Below are 20,774 nucleotides of genomic sequence, written 5' to 3'. Positions count from 1 at the left end.
ATTACAACCCTTATCAACTTTAATTTATCTGTAACTTACGTTATTACATCTGTTTGTTTTATAATACAATAAAAATACCAAGAAAAATGAACGTGTTTAACCCTGATAAATTGTCGCACGAATCTCGTGTTTTTAGAGCCAGTAATCGACTTTTCAAGTAAACATGTTGTTGCCTTCTTACTGTTTTAGAAAATTCTTATGTTTATATACACATATATTATGCTTTTTTGGATTATTTTTACCTTACGAAGAATTTTTGTACTGGAAGCGACACGAAACGTTGAAAAAATGTTTTTACTCTTCGGTTTCATTTTTACTAGTGCTGGGATATATTTACTTGCAATGGTACGGATCTCAGAATACCTACAAAACATCAAGAACATCTAATGTTATTCTTATAAGTTTTACTGATACGCTATTGACAATAATATGCATAATATCTACATTGGGAAACGTTTTCTGGAATAAAGGGAGATGGTCACAGTTTATGAAGCTTCAAAGTATACTAAGGAAGAAGTTGCAGATAGAATCGTTTTGGAGAAACCAAATTTATATGATTCTAGAGGTCGTGTTAGGCCATATTATTTTTTTGTTTGTCATTGGTATTGCTCAATACAGGTAAGATATCCATTAAGTATTTATTTTGCAATAATATTTACAATAAATCCTTCATATTTGTTTTAAATAGATATTAAATTCAATGAAGGATTCATTTTATTATTTACCAACTTAGAGTGTGTTAAAGTATTCTTTCTAAGGTAAGGATGTTCAGAGAGGCATAAAAATGCGTTAGTGCAGCGCTAACTTAACGCAGTTAAGGAAATGTTGTTCCAAATAAAGAGCTATACTCAACCCGACAAAAATGAAGCCCTGTTTAAATCAAGACAAAAAAATATCAAGTAATTTTGAAATACTTCGCATGTGACATTAGGAAAGAACGGGGGAATTCCGCGCAGTGGATAAATCCGCGCAATGAGTAAACTGTTACATAACATAATAAACTGTGCAAGCCTAAAGTAACGTATTGCTTGTTAAATTTAACGTGATACTTGGCCGATTTGAAATTAGGCTCCACCCACGATGCGCATTCGACCACAACACAATTCGTCCTTATTATTTCTTGGCCCTTGGAAGTGCAAGGTACTTGTATAGTCTGCGACAAAGTTTTTTTATTTTACTTATGTTTAAAGTTACTGTGTGTTGAAGAAATATCGTATTACAATAGATTTGACTTTTTAAATAATTATTGTTAAGTATTTTAAATTATAAACATGGATTTTCATTCAAAATTAGAAGGCAAAGTCTTGTCTGGACAAACGAGGGAGGTAATAGCAAATGTAATTATTTTTATGCAGAGAGAAGCGATACAAAATCCGCATGTTAAAGATTTTAAAAAAGTTCAAGAGCGTGCTTCCTTAGCAACGGGAGTAAGTATAGCCACTATAAAACGGATCTCTCGTGAAATGAAAAATATAGAAGAAGGTGCTTCTACATAATTTTCGACGCCTAACAAAAGAATGAGATCTGCCCCAAAATCCAACTTGGGCGATTTTATGCGTAATAATAAATTATGTCACGGAAATGCCTACCTCCCTACCACCCAGACTTAAATCCAATTGAGTTAGTGTGGGCTGCTCTAAAACAATATGTGGCAAATAAAAATGTAGATTTTAAATTAAAAAATGTTGAAACATATTGTGATGAGTTTTTCTGCAAATTTTCCCAAGATGAGTGGAAAAAATATTGAGACATGCTATTTCTTATGAGCGTTATTAAATGGAAAAGGAACCAGCTCTAGACTTAATTGCAGACGATTTAATAATACATTTGCAGAAAGATAGTGACACTGATAGTGTGGATTCTCTAGAAAATAGTAGTTCGGAGACAGAAGACGAACTTTAATTTTAATCGTGTCTTTTGTGGTGAGTTATAAATTAAATTATCTCAAGTGTCTTGTGTAGTCAAGTAATTTGTATCTAAAAGTAGTATTAGACATCAGACTAATCAGTGAGTTTGAACGCCAGCGGCACCGAAACACCTTTCTGAAGGACGCGTAAACTGAGCATTGAGGTCACGTACCGACAGACGTAGGCGTATGGACAGGCCTTTTGGGCACCCAGTCGCCGAGGAGAATAAAATTCATTTTGCCAATTCGACGACTGAGTGACCGAACACACACAGTTTGGACAGCGAGACATCGACCCAGGTCGATGGGCGATGGCCCACTGCCTGGAGAACACATTTAGGGAACATGAGTCCTAAGTAGTCATTCAGTTTTTAGTCACCCAAAGGGAGAAAAGCTTTTCTAGCTACCCCTAAAATTAGGTGGCTTAACCACATACGGAAGATATTCTATTAAACAGGGTCTCCAAATTAAAAAATGAGTACAGTCTCCTCTGCGAGGGGGAGGGGTGGAAGGATAGCTTGTGGGTCAGATAGGTACCACTCGAAAGGAGTGTGACCGGTTTGATCTTCAGACATGTGGGTCCCACTATTCCATTAGAACACATATCTCTGTAGGAGCTGGGTTGTACGCCTGTGTGTGTGTGTGTGTTTTTATTTAAAATAAAAATTATTCTTAGGCTATTTTCTTGTGGCATAATAATGTAATTTACTATTTTTATTGGGAATAAGCCACAATTTTAGTTTAAAATAAAAAATAAAATATTACGACAACTCTAGTATAAAAATTAAGTAATAAATGTTTCGTCGGTATGTTCCAGGTATAAGATTAACTACGGTTTTTTTATTCTTATACAGTTTACTGTAACGCAAATGTAAAGCTTTTATCTCTGCCAATATTCCTCTTATTAAATTACAGAACGAGACATTTATAGAAGTGTTCGAAAAAACTGCCGCTTTAACATGACTGAATGGTTAATATTAATGAGTCAAATAAAATATAATTATTAGAAGAATTTTTTTACCAAGTAACAAAACAAAATATTTCGTATTTTGAGAAAAATTTCCGAAGGAAAAATTGAAACGTCAAAATAACATAAAATATAGACATATCATAGAAGTTCCATTAATAAATAAGGCCACTTTCTGTAAACTTGTAGTATGGAGTGTACCAACGAGGCGAAGAGACCGAGCGCATTATGTATCTCTTTTCCTCCGAATGCGTTCTCACTTAATTTTCGACGCAAGTGGACAAATTTGTCAAGTATCACCTTAAATTTGACAAGCTGTAACGTTTGTCTAGTCGAGTGAACAAGATCTGATAATATTTTCTAGGCCCTTAGGAATCGATCTTAGAATATTCGCAGCATCACCTTGTAAATCAGCAGTCAAGGAAATGGTGGCAATTAGTAGCACTTTTTGTATTGGTTATCATGCTCTCTAATTGTTTGATCTGCTCTTCTACGCCGGTCGTTTACATTTTTCTGTATCTTATCGAATGTTCTAGAAACTGTTTAAAATTTCTCATTGTTCTGAGTACATACTTCTTTAATTATTTGAGAAGTCTCGTCCAATCTTCTAGAAACGATTTCGGATTTCTCGTCGTTTTGTCTAGCTGCTTCTTTAATAATTTGAGACGTTTTATCGAATTTTTTGAAAACATTTTCAAATTTATCATCATTCTTTTTAGAAGTTTCTTCGATCATTGGAGGAACATTTACGAATTTATTATCATTCTTTTTACAGAAGATTCTTCAATCATTTAAGAAAAATTTTCAAATGTTTCCTCAATCATTTTCTTTATAACTGCTTCTTCTGTTGACTGAAACTGGAATGTCTCTGGATCATCTCCATTCCTGTTGAGAACATCCTTCAGTCGTTCTTGTAGGATCTTCTTGGACACGCTGCAGTCTTCATCTCGTTCTTCTAGTTGTTCACTTTGTTGCTTTACGTAAAGTTCTACTAGCAGCATCTTTGGTTAGGCACACACTTACTTCCCAAATGTTCAAAAATCACTACCGAACTACGCAGATATTGCTGACGAACAATACTTTTCAAAAGTATTTTTCAAAAGTCACTGTTTAATTTATTTTTCAAATTATTAAATTATCTCACACTGTGACACCACTGTAATGAGTTTAAATATAAAACGATGGATTTTAATTTATATAAACTATTTATTTAAAATTGACAGTACGATATTCTCTTACCAACTAATTACTAATAACAATTACTTATTTTTAGGGATTTTACTGCAAGTTTAAATTCAGTAGATCAACTAAAGCTACTGATAGCAAAATTTATTCAAAATATAATGAATTACTATATCTTTCTCACCGTCACCGTAATCTATAATACGGCTTTATCTCTGAGATACAGTTTTCAAGGATTAAAAAACTATCTTGTTAAAACCCTAAAAGTAGAACACAATATTTCCTTAACAAGATGTAACTCAGTCGGACAATTACTACCACAAATCTCAATAATTGAAGATAATACTTTTTGTAGACTTTTAGAAGCATCCAAAATATTTAACCTTTTATTCGACTGTGTAGATATTTTTAATAATATTTTTGGAGTAGTTATATTGTTTATAAATATCGCAACTGTTTTAAAAATTTTGGTTTCGCTAAATACCCTACTGATTACAGGAGAAACTGATCAATTGACTGTAGAAGTTGCCTTAAATTCTATATGTGAATTTCTTATGTTTGTGGTAAGTAAAAAAGAATGCACGCAATTTCTTTATTTATCTCTTGTTTATTGAGCTTATACTGATGTTTACCAATTGGCGCAAATTTGGTTATTATAAAGCTCGATTGGCAAACAAAAGTGTAAGCTTAATGAACAATTGGTAAACATGACAGGTTAACAATTTCCTATTTATAATATTTTTTGAAAACGATTTCCGGATTAGAAAGGTCAAAAACAACTATAAAATGTTCTCATTTCAATCAATTCTTGCTAATAGCCTAAGATCCCACTAGGTTCATAATGTAGTTAATCAAACTTACATTTTTACATATAGTCCATCTTATTTACTTACCGTTGCACGTCATTATCATTGACAGAGATAGAAGTTGACATAGTTGCCAAAGTATAAAGAAATCCTGAATCCATTTTAAATGAAATAAATCATATAATTATTGCAAAAGTGGATTATACAACAAAACAAATTATTATTTAATGCAAATAAATAGAAACAAAACAAGAGTTAAAAAATATCCTTGTTAAAAACAATTTGAGCCGCTTGTATGCGTCGTATAAAGATGTAAAATATAATACTTAAAAAAAACAACACTTTTTTCATTACTTATTAACATTAGTCAACACCGCATCTGTCAAATAATTGTTACCAATTTATGTCAAAATATCACCTTCGTTCGATTAAAGTTACAATGTGTTCCGAACAAATGTTCTTCATAAAAACGCTTTATAATGCATTTATACAAATTAAATTAAACGTATTATTGTTTATTTATTTAAGTTAACATTAATAGAAATCTTTAAATATTATTTCTACGCATATATAATAAAATATGTCTAGTGGCTGTAATGTGTACTCGGCAGAGTGATTCTAAAAGAGAACACACCTACCGCCTAAATATTTCGTGTTGGTATCATGTGACCTCACGAACTATGACGCGGATGACGTGCAACGGTATGTAAATTAGATGAAGTATACATTTAAAATTAGGAGAATACATTGATAATAGGTTGCCAGTCAAAAAGTGGCCGCAAATATTTTTAATTCAATATATAATAATTAGTTTTTGACAAAAATTTTCCTTCATCATAATTTGTAATTCCTCGAATGTGGTAGCTATAATCACGATGTCATCAGCGAATCTGAGGTGGTGTAACTTGTTCCCATTAACGTTGATGCCATATGTTGACCAATTTGTAGTTTGGAAGACGTCTTCTAGGGCTAGATTAAAAAGCTTTGGCGATATTACGCCAGCTTGCCTAACTCCTCTCTTAATAAGGGTGGCATTTTTGTCTAGTTGTACTGTCAGTTATGTTTTCATACATATTATGTATTAGTTGCCTATATATCGAATCTATTCTACAATTATTAATAGTTTGTTCTATGGCCCACATCTCGATACTATCAAATGCCCCTTTTCATAGCCTACGAAGGCAAGAAATATGGGTAGTTGGTACTCATTTGCTTTCAATATCAGTGTTCTCATTGTCCGCAGATGGTCTAATGTACTATATATTTTGCGAAAGCCAGTCTGTTCACCCGGTTGGTAATTATCCATTTTTTAAGTCAACTGATTGTTAATAATACTCATAAGCAGTTTGTATACTTGACTGACCAACGATATAGGTATATGATCCTTTAGGTCACATTTGTTTCCTTTTGTGCAAGAGTATTACTAGACTCTCGTTCCAATCTTCAGAGATTTAACTATTGAGGCATAATCATCACTAAATTAAAACCATCCAGCTCTTCCTTGAAAATATTATAATTGATATGAAGAGAATGGATACCTATAAATACTCGGAAACGTGGTCAACATTACCAAACTCAAAACAAACATCATGCTCTGCTGAAGCTTCCTTAATGTGCTGAAAGTTTGCATGTAGGATTGTGATTAGGGTCATTAAGACTTATTTAGAGATAAAACTTTTCCCCCTGTACCTAGCAGTCTTGGTATATCTAGAAAAATACTTATCATCAATAGTAGATCTTCTGACTCGTATGTTACAATACTATCAGGGACAAAACTATCTCTTTTTCTCCCGCGGAACCGCCGTAAAGCATTACTTCACCTAGCTATTGCTTTCTTTCAGGCTCTTCAAGTTGTCAAGGGACCTGGAGGGCTCACATCGTAAATGTGGTGATTACATCCCAAGCTACCATAGATAAAAACATTTTTCCTACTAAGGTCTCTGTTCGAAAACAGTTTCCAGAGTATTATTGCTTATTAAGTTGAAACGAGGACACACGAAGAACACGTACTTCGCGTCTTAAATTACTTCGGGACAGGACGGGCACTCTAGAAAATCGTCAGGTTTAAATCGATAAAGATATCCTCGAAAGTAGCCATGTCTTCGTACCATCTGCGTCAGATAGTAGTTGACCTCACCATGTTTGCGGTTCAGCCAAACATTCATCTGTGGTATAAGACAATGCGTTCAAATGCCCGTTATTGCGAAATCCCACTGCATTTTTAATCGATGCATGCTGTTTTGCCGTGGACTACGCTGGCGCACACTCAGACGATATAGTGATGAGATCTTTCTTCGTAAATCCTGGGTTTCGAGGGTATCAGCCCAAACTATATTCCGTAGGTTAACCCTTCTGCTTTATTTTTGTCCATCTACATTCGGAATTAGCCGCGATAAGGCTGCTCTAACTAACAGGCTTTAACACTGACGTGCTCTACCCGCTGCCTGAAACTAAATCGGATATCAACCATCACTCTCAAGTACCGAAGGAATGGTTGCAATGTAATTTCATGTTCTTCAACTCCCAGGGTTTCCACACATTTCCGACAGTAATAAACACTGCCTCAGTTCTGTGCTGCACTAGTGTTAAATTGACTGTGTTCATTCACTGGTAGATCCTCTCGAAGATAATGTAGAATGTAAGATTTATTTCTGCAAAATGCTTTGCGACAATCACCATGACCACGTCATCATCATATGCCACCATATAAGTTAGTAACCCATCATAAATAACATTCCACAAGAGAAGGCCTAGCTTTGCCAGAGCCTTATGGTACTTCTTCAGTGGTATTATATTCCTTCGGACCAAAAGTGGATACTTCAAAAGTTGATCACTGAAGTAGCTAGTCGCCATCATCCTTAAATACGCCGGTACCTTCATTTTGGTGAGAGTTCCAATAATGCAGTCCCAGTTAGTGGAGTTAAAATCATTTTTGATGTCCAATATGGCCACCAGACAGTACCAATTCGTACCCCTCTTCCATCTGGTCCCTGCGGCTGCCTCCTTGCCTGTATTAACGCAAGGTTAATCGCATCCAGTCTTGACTATTCTTTTTGGAATATATAATCGTTGCTGTTAAGCAGCGAGTTAACTGCTGCATCAATTCTTTGATAGACTATTTGTTCCAATATCTTGCTCGCTGTAGCCAGCATACCTAATTAGATCGGTACCCATATACGGAAACCTAAAACATTAGCCACCTATGAAAAAAAAATCTTAAGACACATATAAAGGTACAGAAGAAAATGAAATTTGGCGAAAAAGATACAACTTTGAACTACATATACAAAATATACCAGGATCCGGATATCATAAGGTTCATTAAAATAGGACGACTGCGTTGAATGGGACATTTGAAAAGAATGGAGGATAGGAAGTACATAAAATAAATAGAAAATGATATAATAACCTTAAAAATAAAAAACTGGAGAAAAAAGCACGAAATAGATCAGAATGGAGAAGAATTTTGGAACAGGCCAAGTCCCAAAAAGGTTTGTCGAGTCATAGATGATGATGTATCCATCATACAGAGTGTTGTTGAGGAAACAACGCAGAAACGACACTCTCTACGAGTTAAGTACATATAGAAGTCGGAATTGACATGGCAATTGGCTTTTCAGGTGAGCCATGACCGCTATACATGGCCTGCCCTAGGATCATTCTCCACTTAATTGATAAGCTTTATGCAGCATTGTCTTATGCTCTCTTTGATTATCTTATTTAGTCTTTTACGTGATTTCTTACACTCTGTGACCAGATCCGCAGAGTTTTGCCGTCTCCATCCACACTGAGTTGCTCTTCTACTTCTGAAGCACTCTTTACGGAAAGTAGTTATGTGGTCATTTCACCAGAGCGTACAGAAAAACGCTGATTTGTTCCGTGTTTAGAGCGATGATTGGATTGTCATCGAGAGCTACTGTTAGGCAATTGGACTAACATATTTCCCCCTTCAATCAAATGCATTAGCCGCGTGTGTGTTCTTCAGGTACTCTGTCCAATGGATACTTTCAACAGTAACGCATTACTACACTTCTATTTTGAGTGTATCTCATGTAATGGCATAGCTATGTCATGTTATTAGTTGATTCACGGTTGATTATTTGATTATATCTTATGCAGGCCAGTCGTATGGTCCTATATATACATATAGAACGTTTTCCATAATACGTTGGAACGTGCAGTATTGGGGATGAGATTTTTTTCCATCCAGTCTTTCCCGCGTAGTGTACTAGCGAGCTGGTACTCACAGTCTGACACCGTTATGAACTTAAAATGTTTCAATATTGTCTATATATTTTACTTAAGATTACCAACGGCAATAACTAACCAATAATTAAACGTTAGTTCATATTTTCGCTTAATTTGTTTCATTTTCTGTATTTTCTGATTAGGCTTATTATAATCTTTATTTGGGTCGCTTATTAGAAGCTTTTGCCAATGTACATTTGTGATATTTTAGGCATGGAACTGGTTAGTTATAGCTTCGTGTGGGCTGATTAAACGAGAATCAGCGCATATCCTCAACTTATGTTGCAAGTTACAACATTCTCTTCCGTACAGTTCAAAAGAACGACAGGAACTGTTATATCTAGCCAGACAAATCAATAGAAAGTTTCCAAATATATCGGCAGCAGGATTTTTTGAAGTGGATTTTTCATTAATCGTATCATTATTTTCATATGTGGGAACATATATTGTAGTACTTATACAGTTTAGTCATATAGATTTTTAATAAAAATTAATATTCAAAAAACATTTTTTTATTATACCTTGTTGTATTACACACATTAAAAATATTGTTCCGAGGTTTTCAACAAAAGCTACATTACAAATTGCTGCTACCCCAGTGGATGAGCCGATCTCCTTTGATTTAGACACCATTGCTGATAGCAAGAAACCTCCTGAACTAGTAAATCCTAATAAGGTGCTGCACAGCAAATATAGTGTCTTTTTTCCTACATATAGAAGTACAGAAGATAGGAAAGTTGATGAAAATGGAAACGCTCTCCATTAAAATACCAACACAAAAACCAAGAAAAAGAAAGCCCAGACAGATCAAAACGTCGTCGTTCTTACAGCTGAAAGTGTTGAAGGCCATCTAAGTGACATAATAAACGATGTCGACAAATTGATCCAGTACATCGGTGGTGATAAAACTGATACGCCTTCAGGCAAAAATTCAAAATCGAATGTTCACAAATCTAAACAATTACACAAACAACATGCGTCTGAAGATTCTGGTCGAGGAGGCAGTGGTAAATAATCTAGGTCTGAAATAAACAAGAGTAATTCGTTAGGTGAAATATCGACTGCCAAGTTGGACGATTTCACCTGCTGTTTAGCTGCTTTCAGCTGCTCCTGAAAACGATGATGAGAATAAAATCGTTTTGAGAGAGAACAAGTACCAAAGCGATAGACCAAAGTAAAGAAGATCGTGGAGAAATGTTGAGGCGCCATCTTTTCAAATTTTGTCGAGTAACGTCTCCACAGAGAACACATTAAAAAATCTAGAAATATTTTGATATAAGTAAAACTAATAAAAATAAAATTCGACGGTTCTTAGAGTTAAATTGTTTTAATAAATCCTCACTCTGTATTTTTATTATTTGGCAAAAAAAAACAAATATCCGCAATCTAATGTTTTAAAAATTTTATTGTCACAACTAGTTTTACTGCTTACAATTTGCTCAGATATCAATAAGGCAAAGAATTTAGTCATGACACATACTTTGGTTTGGTGGTTTGGTTTTAAAGCATATATTATGTAGTTCTATCCAATTCGCGGTACTCGCTACAATTTAAAACTCTTGAAAGAGCCCCGTGCACTAAAAAGGTATCAAAATTACCTTGAACATGAAAGCACAACAGATGAGAATTTAACAGCTAGCGAGCAATGGGATATATGTAGAAGAACAATTAAGGAAGCGGCAAACAACGTCCTAGGACCAGAAGAATCCACTCCACGCAACAGTTGGTTCGACGATGAATGTGAAGATATCACTAAAAGAAAAAATTATGCAACAAAGAAGAACACGGGATAAGGAGCAAATGTACAAAGATCTTAGGAAGGAGGAAAAACGCATACATCGAAGGAAAAAGCGGACCTTCGAAAACCAAATTATGCAAGAGCTTCAATCATTAAAGGGGCAAAATGAAACTAGAAAGTTCTATAATATCCTAAATAAGACAAGAAAAGAATTTAAACCACGGCTGACGATGTGTAGAGATAAAAATGGACATATAGTCAGTACCGCTGACGCAGTACAAAGCAGATGGGTTGAGCACTTCAAAGAACTACTTGGTACCGAAGTGGAAAATGATGCGTCACCCCAAAAACCAAAAAATAACACTCACGTAGAACCTCCTTCAATATTTGAAGTGAAAGACGCAATCACACGACGTAAGTCAGCGTATGATAGCGTCCTAAGAGGTAAATTATACGAAGCCATGAATGAACTTAACATTCCCCATAAATTAATAAGGCTCGTAAAAACAACTATGAGTAAAGTGATCTGCAGAGTGCAAATACAAGGCGATATGTCACAAGCGTTTGAAACATATGCAGGGTTAAGGCAGGGAGACGCGCTGGCGTGCCTTCTCTTTAATATAGCGTTAGAAAAGACTATAAGAGATGCCGAGTTACACAATAGGGGAACAATCTTTAATAAATCAACGTAGATTATGGCTTACGCTGACGATCTGGATTTGATCGCACGTACTACACGAGGACTTAAAGAGATGACTTTCACCTTCTTGACAGCCGCACAAAATATGGGCCTTAAAATAAACGAGGAAAAAACCAAAATGTTAGCATCTATTCCAAATAACAGAGATAGAGCTAGAAACGCCGAAGAAAACTTCAGTATAGACCAATATAATTTTGAGGTAGTAAATAAGTTTACATATTTGGGTTCTCTCATAACAAACGATAATGACACATCTGAAGAAGTAAAACGGAGGGTACTGCTAGCAAACAAATGTTATTTTGGACTAAGCAAGCAGCTAAAAAACAGAAATTTAAGCCAGAAAACCAAACTAATAATATATAGAACACTCATCCTACCAGTGCTGACATATGGGTCAGAAACATGGACCATCTCCAAAACATGGACCATCTCCAAAACAGACGCAAATCTTCTGCTCGTCTTCGAAAGGAAGATACTAAGAAGAATAATGAGCGCATTCTGTGAGAATGGTATTTGGAGAAGGCGATATAATTTCGAATTGTACGAGAAGTATAAAAAAATAGTAAATGGTAGAGATGTAATATCCTTCATAAAAATAGGTAGGCTTAGATGGGCTGGACATGTGTCAAGAGCAAATGAAAATTACCCACCCAGACGAACTCTATTATCGGTCCCAGTGGGAAATAGGAGTAGAGGCAGACCACGACTGAGATGGAGGGACGGTGTGGACGAGGATGCAAGGAAAATCGGCGCGGCAAATTGGCAACGGTTGGCGATGAACAGAAACGACTGGCGAAATAGACTGGGGAAGGTCAAGGCTCAACTAGAGCTGTAGCACCACTGATGATGATGATGATCCAATTCGCGGGTGTGCACACTTACGTGAGTGGATGCATAAGCACGGGAACGCTCGTCCACACTTTTCGACTTAATCAGTCAACGATTCGGAAAATCACATTTTTCAGTTAAACAAAAATATAAAAATGACTTATAAAAATTCAAAAATTAGAAACCTTATTTTCGAGATCCAAAAATTACGGGCCGTAATTACGTGTTTAGGTTGCCTAGGCGTTAGTCCGCCCCTGACTTCTGATTCTAGTTTTGAATTATTTCTGTTCTATAATTATTGTATATCTATTTAAAAGCAGCATGGCTGTTCAAATTTCGATTTTTCCAACCGCCTTTGTGCATGAATTTCATTTATTTACAAAACCCACTTTTTGTACATATATGTAGTGAAGAAATAATCAAAGTATAAACACTAATGCATGTTTTCAACTATTATTTTTAGTGATTAATTGAAGGTTGTAAATACTTCTGTAACATTGTAAACACTGTTGTTGACTTTAGTCTCCCTAATAGTTATCTGTCTATTGAATTGTAGCAAAACAATGGAATAAGAAAACATATAAGCAAAAAATCTGCCTAATAAACTACGATCAATGTTATAAAAGCCAGCAGCATTGGTCTTCGTCTTCATAAAATTGACTACATCGCTTAGAATACTTAATTCCTTTCTTTCTTCTGACATGGGATCCACAGTTTCTTGTAGCTTGTAACAAATGGTGAGGGTATTCCTTGATTCCTTATTTACGTTTTCGCAGTAAAGAACGATCATTGCTTGGTAACACTAAAAAATAATAAATAAGCTAAATCTACAATTTTTTTCTATCATTTTTTTCTATTCATTTAAGAAATTTTGATGGAATCAGCCAAATCCGGATTATAGTCTCTGGATTAATAGCTTTGTTCGCGGAGATAGTCCCTGACTAGTTTTCGACAAGTTTCGGACGTTGCGCGCGCAACACATGGAAGCTACTTTGATCGTGTCACCTGTTCATCCAAGTACACTTGTATCAACAGGTTCTATCCAAGCTAAGTAGGACGTTGACCAACTTCCTTGGATCCAAGTAGTGTGATATTGTAAAACTAAAATGGCGTCGGTGTTGAAAAATCGAAAACGGAAAGTAAACACAAAAAGAAAATGGTCTGAAAGGGAGAGTGTTAGACTCATGGAGTTATACGAAGCTGAGGAAGCATTATGGAATGTACGAATAAAGGAAAATAAAAATAAGTATGCTAAAAGTGCGGCATTTTTCTTTTTTATTACTTTTTTCTGGATTTAAAGCTCATGTATCAACATGTCAGCAACCACTAGAACACATTCTACGATCACTTCCGCCATCTTTACAATGGTTATTTGACATCCAAGCCATTTACCCGAGGCAACCAACTTGGTACGGTACAAGTACACTTGTACGAGTCCACTTGGTCCAAGTTGGAATCGCAAACATTCTTGCATCGTGTCAACTTGCCTTAATGTCGTGCGCTGGCGCGGTTAGGTATTTCTTAATTTACAGTTTTAATTCTTAACTAAAGGACATTGCTTACTGTTTCTAACCTCAAAATACACAAACATTTCTAACATTAACAAACAATATTTTATGGTTTTCTATTATGTATAAGTATATGAGAAAAAGTGTAGTTACATATATTTCCATAAAGTTTATGCTAAATTTTATTTTTTATACGAAATTGTCGAAATGGGTAGGTTAAAAATAAATTTAAGTAGGTTAGTGATTTCGAAAATTAACCAGTTGGTTAGGATTAATGAAACAACAAACACAAAACCTAACAAGTTACGGTGTCTGTGCACATAGCGCTTGCGTTGACTAAAAATCCGCACTCTAATCGACAGATCTAATGGACCGGTTTATGTCTGATCATGAACAATTTAGAAAAACTCCGCGAACATCAATCTTCCTGTCAAAGTTTCGGATTTTTAAAACCACGAACGCTGAAAACGCAACTGCGCATGCGAATCGGTCAAAAACCGGTCATGGATTGTTCCGCGAACAAAGCTAATATCTTTGGTATATTTTGAAAATAACTTTTTATAATCCCCCCCTTTTAATTTATTTTTAATCTATTATAAAAGTTATTTTCGAAATATACCAGAGAAATCTGATTATACATGAGCTTATAAAATGTTAATATAGAGATGTCATCGAGTGCCTTAGTCTGTGTACCAATGAGCACGTCGATGAACATCGCTCCGCCTTGAATGTCTTCCTATTGGCCAATTGTCCTGAAAATTCCTAAAATATTATATATAAATATTAGTGAATTTCAGGCTAAAGGGAAATCAAAGAGGAGTAGCCATATTCGTCAAAAATAACATCGACGGATCCAGGTGGTACTAAACACAGAACAGTTCGAAAATGTAGGTATCAAAATAGGGACAACCAACATTTTTTCTGTTTACAGGAGAAAAGTCAACGACCTAGCTCTAGAAGAATCGTATGCCATGATAAACTCAGCGGAGACCGTACTCATAGCAGGAGACTTCAACGCACAACATACAACATGGGGATGCCACAACATCACAAGAGAGGGTGAAGACAGAAACAAGATGATGTTATTCGCGCCAGACGAACCAACAAGGATCAACTCCAATCCAAGACAAACCAATTCTACGTTGGACTTATTCATCACCAAAGATGTTATCATAGAAGATGTAAGAACTCACTTCGAATGCAGCTCCAACCAAAAACCAGTGACAGAAAGAATGACATCGAGAGTGGATCTACCAACAGTGGAACCAGTAGAAAGATGGAAATGATAGGAAGCAAACGGGCAAAACTACAGAAGATAGCTTAACCAAATGGAAATGAAGAGAGAATCAGAATCAACAGAAGAAGTGGAACGAAAAATAGAAGAAATAACAAAGAAAATCCAGCAAGCTATGAAGGACAACATCCCTAAAGGAATAACGAACAATAAAAGACTAATCATACCGGTCGAGCTGAAGGACATCATCAATGACAGAAACACGACCAGAAGAGCTTTCCAAGGTAAAAGAAGACAGGAATTTAATGAAATTTCTTTTCTAGACGAACTTTCCGAAGAAATAAGAATAACACTCAGAAGTCTCACAGAAAACAAGTGACACTTGAAAACAACATCGGGAAAGCAGAAGAAAACCATGAAAACGTGTAAAAAATGCTGAAAGCCAAACGAAGAGGAAAACTAAAGATGCAGCACATAATAGACGACGAAGGAATTCACTTCGAAACCCAAGAAAAAGTGGATGCAATCGCAAGAAGAATGGCAGCAACACACAGGCAAATCCAAAACATGTCGGATGCAAGAACCATCGCGGAGGTTTACACAGAATACGAAAGAATAAAAAGAAGCAACGAATTTTTAGTAGAAGAAGAAGACTACATCCACCCAACAGAAGTTGCCAAAATCATAGGAAGATTAAGGAAGTAGAGCACCAGGAACAGAAGGAATCCACAACATTGCCCTCAAGGAACTACCAAAGAAAATAATAGTACAACTGGACTATTCCTTCAAATACTGCCTGTAAAAAGCGCATTTTCCGAACAACTGGAAGCATGGCAAGATCATCCTTCTACTAAAACCAAGGAAAGACGGAAGAAGACCGGGAAGTTAAAGACCAATCTCACCACTGGAAACATTAGGAGAATACTGGAAACCAGATCGTATTCAGAAGAGGAAGAAACTTCTAACTTCAACTAGCAAGAGTCATCAGACAAACAGGAGACAGGAATGGCCATCCTAGACATTGAGAAGGCATATAACACGGTCTGAAAGAAGGCACTAATCTACAAGATGGACAGAACAAGATTACCTTATTATAATATATGCGACACATTTATAGAACCTTTCAAGTTTCAGAGAACCAAAAGACGTCCAGAATTCAAGAAATCCAAGACGGGACGCCTCAGGGTAGTATACTCTCGCCCATTTTATACAACATTTTTGTTTCAGACCTACCAACAGAGTCAAGAACAAGTACTCTCTACGCAGACGACACGGCAATATATGCAACAGCAAAGGACGAAAGAAGAATAGTCCAAAACATAGAAAACCACCTCGGAAGAATCTCAGAATACACCGAAAAATGGAAGATCAAAATCAACGCTTAAAAGACGCATCATGTCAGGAGACAAGTCCACCAGTAGTAGATATAACAATGGGAGGAAACACGATCCAGTCAGAAGATATTCAGTCAAGTACCTAAGGGTCCATCAGAACAGGAAACTCAACTTCACGAAGAACACTTAACAAATTAAGGTAAAAGCAAATGCTGCCAAAAAGCTAATACTGTCATATATTTTTAGGTTCAGTCCACTAACGTAGGCCAAGAAGATCCAGTTATACCAGGCCTGCGTTAGATCGGTTATGCTATAAGCTGTCCCAGTTTGGAGCTCCACATCGAAAACCAACTAAAAGAAACTGGAAGCTACAGAGACGTCATACTACGAGATCATCGATGGATCAACATAGAAAATAAGAATAACAAATGCAACCATCAAAGAAAGGGTCCAGTACACACCACTGAGGGAAGTGGCTGAGGACAAGATACTTCTTCCACCAAGGCACAAGAAGACTCTTTAAGACCAGAGACATCCTTGCCAAGAATCGGACCCAGAGGATGTCCAGACCAACACAGACTGATCGACCATATGATCAGGGTCTAGCCGGATGGTTGCCGAAGACAGCCAATCAGGAAAGTAGGTACAATGCTGAAAACAAGAACCTGCAGAAAAAGAAGCCAAGGAGTCCAGGACAGAAAAATTCAAGATCCGAGAGGAAGCAGTCCAACCAGTAGGCGGTGCAGAAGCGGGACGTCAAGAAAGAAGGCGTCGATATCTTAAGTTGAAATATCCTAGGTGTGAAATGTAATTATATTATCCACAATAATCGTTTTTATTATATTTATATTTTTTTATTTTATTTTATTATGCCAGAGGGAAGAGCCTCTCCTAGAGCCTCTGAGTTCCTCAGAGAGGAACTCCATGTGATACACTTACACTGTGATACACTTAGTTCGACAGCATTGGGGCTCGTGTATCCCGTTGCCGAGTACTGTGCACTGGTGTGGTTCAACAGCCCGCACAACAAACATGTGGACACCCAACAAAACCAGGCTTTACATATTATATGGAGCACAATTAAGGCCACTCCAACATACTGGCTACCAGCACTGAAACACGTAGCCCCCTCACAAGCCCGCCGAGAATATACCCTTAACAGAGAGAATAGAAAAATTAACGCCGATCCTGTGGTCCGCTCTCACCTGCAATCATATCACCTGGAAAGACATAAGTAGGCTTCGTTCCAGAAACAACCCTCTAGATTCTGCAAGAATTAAATGTTTGTAAAAATGTATTATTCTTTTTTACTCTTTGTAATGTCTTGTCCTCTTTGCTTATACACCAAACTTAACTGTGATCTAGCCGTACGCTAAATAAATAAATATAGGTACTTACTATTGTTACAAATGAAAATAAAACCAGCGAAAGAACGGTCCTTAGATCGTGGTAGACTCCAGATTTTTGTGCAGGATCTAAACTCAACATAAGTCCATTGGAAAATTCCAAAAAGAACAGCAGAATATATTCGGTCACAAAAAATATTTGCCAGCCAAACAGTTTGTTAAACATCTCTACTAACTCAGAAAGGAGCAGATAATAGTCAGTTACTTCTTTGATAGACTTCAAATTGTTTAATTTTTCTTTAGATCCTCTTCCTATTAAACTGTTGAATATATTATGAAAATCATTACTTTTAATAAGCAAGTTGTTTATTTTTTTGTAACGATTTGATAGAGCAGAAGCGAAATGAACTATAACGAGCATCATTACGTTACAATGGATGAAACTTACATATTTAAAAAGGAAAAACTTAAATAGATCCCAATGGTAATTAGTGTACCAGACGTAAGCGTCGTACCCAAAGATACTGAATAGCACTAAGTGATACATAGAAAGTTCGAGTTTTAGAATGTTATTATCGCTCCGAGACTGGTATTTTAGCTTCTGGTCCAAGTGTTTAAACAGTTTCAGGAACATGTTCCAAGTATCAACGTTGCATGCTGCTACTAAGACAGACAAAACATTCAGAATTGCTATTACTATTACACATATAAGTCGCAGGGTTGTACTGCTCCCATTGAATTTTGGAATGAAGTAGACTATAATACCATACGATGAATAAGCTGCAAATATAATTGTTAGTACAATCACTATAATATGGTAATACTTGTAGTTGGTCAGCTCTTGTTTCTTGCGATTTAGTGAAGGAGTCACTGCAGCTATTTCAGCAAACTTCAACAAGTCGTAGATGTAATTTATATCAAAGTCTCGAAGATAGAGGCTCATATTTTTATTCCTGCTAAAACCAACTTCTAACGAACAATTGTAAATGGGAAATGGATTTCTTGGAAACTAAAAATTACCTTGCGTGATACATCTAGATTAATGGAAACAATGGAAATGTACGTGTTACTTGTATCGTAAAAAGAAATTGGAATTTACGGCTAGAAATAAATTAAAAGGGTCACCCGAGGTTACTAGTAACATAAAACACTTAAAAGGGACGATTATTCTAAGTTGTTTATCTTGATGCTTTAATATCATTTAGACCTTATTATCATGTATGAATAAAACGTATATTTTAAGCGCGAAGGATCTATTTTTAAAATCATTAAGTTTGTATTCTATATTTATAGGACATTTATAATACGGCACGGAATTTCTCTTTTGATCAAATCAACAAATTCATAATATTAATTTTAAAATGACAATACTTTATAAGACATAACGATCGTAATGGAGGACTTAACTCGCTCATTTTGCTTTGTTTTTTTAAACAATCACAAAAATTAAAAAATTTTTTTTTTTTTCTATAAACCGTTACTTATATCGGTACCTCGGAGGTAAAGGACACTATGTCCATTTTCTTACTTTTTCAGGAGAGCAGTTTTAACATTTTTTAAATTTGTAATCAGTAAATACTCCAATGTTTTTTTATATTTAACCAAGATTTTAATATATTATTATTGTGGTGTGTATAATCGTTTTTCATTCCATGAATTGTTATATACCTGAGGTTTACCGTTCATTATTTAAAATTTTTTTAAAAATGTGTAGTTGGACATAGTGTTGTTTACCTCTAACAACTTTTTTTAAATAATGTGGCATTGCATGTTAAGGTATTTACACGAAATAAACACTACAAACACATTAAACAGCCTATACTATTATTTTATTAGAGGTAAATATTATAACGTTATAATAATTAAGTAAAATTATAGACGACAAGTTTCAAAAGTGTTAAAGATGCTCCATATCATCTTCATCTTCTTGTGGGTAATCGTTTGTGGCTACATCGCTATGTGTTAAATTTTGATAAAACGCATGACAAACTGACGGAACAAAAGTCATTGTACTTTTGTTTTGTGATTGGTAATGGGATTACTGAGACTTGATTTAAGTGGGCTGGAAACGTTACTTGCTGTCTTCGATACCTCATGAAGTCCACTTCATACATATTTTGATTATTGAAATCGGTCTTATAAAAGAACTTTCCAATGTGTTCTTGTTGGACTTGTAGGAAAATACATGTTGACAGTAGAACAAGGTCTTTATTAACATTTTTTTTTCTACTTACAAAAGGAGGATTAGATGACAATTTCTTATCGAACAGCGTTTTGAAGTTTTTGAAATCTGCAAGTTCCATATTGTGCACTGTGTATTTACCTGATGTTTGCCTAACTAGTTGTTGCCAGTCCCATGGTGTTAAAATGGCCAAATTGAAGAGTTCCTTTCTTTTTCTTTCGATTAAAGCATGAACAGTGTCTGCTTCCATATGTGTGTGCCCTTTCAGTAAAAACTTTTGAGTGATCGCCTTTATTTGCAGTATCCAAAAATAGCACATTATAATACTTATATTTTTATTTTGTCCATAGCAGTTATTGGTCCAAAGAGTGATGTCCTCTACTTGACTACCTGGAATTGTATTGTCAGCCCATTTCAAAATTGACGAGGCAATTTCATTTGCACCTCGGGCCCCTTTCGATTCGTCCCAAATTATACATTGTACAGAAGAATCACTGGCATCATGTAATGTAAAATTTAATATCCAAAGCTTCCTTTTGTAGAAACTAATACAATTGTTTTTTAGTGGTGAAGGCAAACATTTTTGCAAATCACCAGATAGTACTTTGAATTTTGGTGACTCTTTAGCTATTATAAAGTCCAATTGTTTTAAGTTATACCGAGTTTTAGATTTAATTAGGTGAGCATCATGATCAGCCTGTACACTGGTTAGTTCATCTGCAGTAAGATTATTTTTTAATTGAGCGGTGAATGTACTGCATGTATCGCAAATGTCTCTTTCGGGCGGTTTAAACG

The 20,774-nt window shown here is 35.6% G+C and overlaps 1 protein-coding gene across 1 annotated transcript; it reads left to right on the top strand.

Moving 5' to 3' along the window:
• Positions 1 to 339: 339 nt before the first annotated feature.
• On the top strand, positions 340 to 10,111 carry LOC140446206 (uncharacterized). The gene is made up of 3 exons (XM_072538743.1): positions 340 to 618; positions 4,147 to 4,618; positions 9,321 to 10,111. Exons 1-3 carry the CDS (start codon positions 488 to 490, stop codon positions 9,591 to 9,593), a joined length of 876 nt encoding a protein of 291 aa, XP_072394844.1. The 5' UTR covers positions 340 to 487; the 3' UTR covers positions 9,594 to 10,111.
• The last annotated feature ends 10,663 nt before the right edge of the window (positions 10,112 to 20,774 follow it).

The sequence above is a fragment of the Diabrotica undecimpunctata genome, chromosome 7, assembly GCF_040954645.1.
Source record: "Diabrotica undecimpunctata isolate CICGRU chromosome 7, icDiaUnde3, whole genome shotgun sequence".
In the NCBI taxonomy this organism is placed as follows: Eukaryota; Metazoa; Arthropoda; class Insecta; order Coleoptera; family Chrysomelidae; genus Diabrotica; species Diabrotica undecimpunctata.
This window is presented reverse-complemented; position numbering and strand designations above follow the sequence as displayed.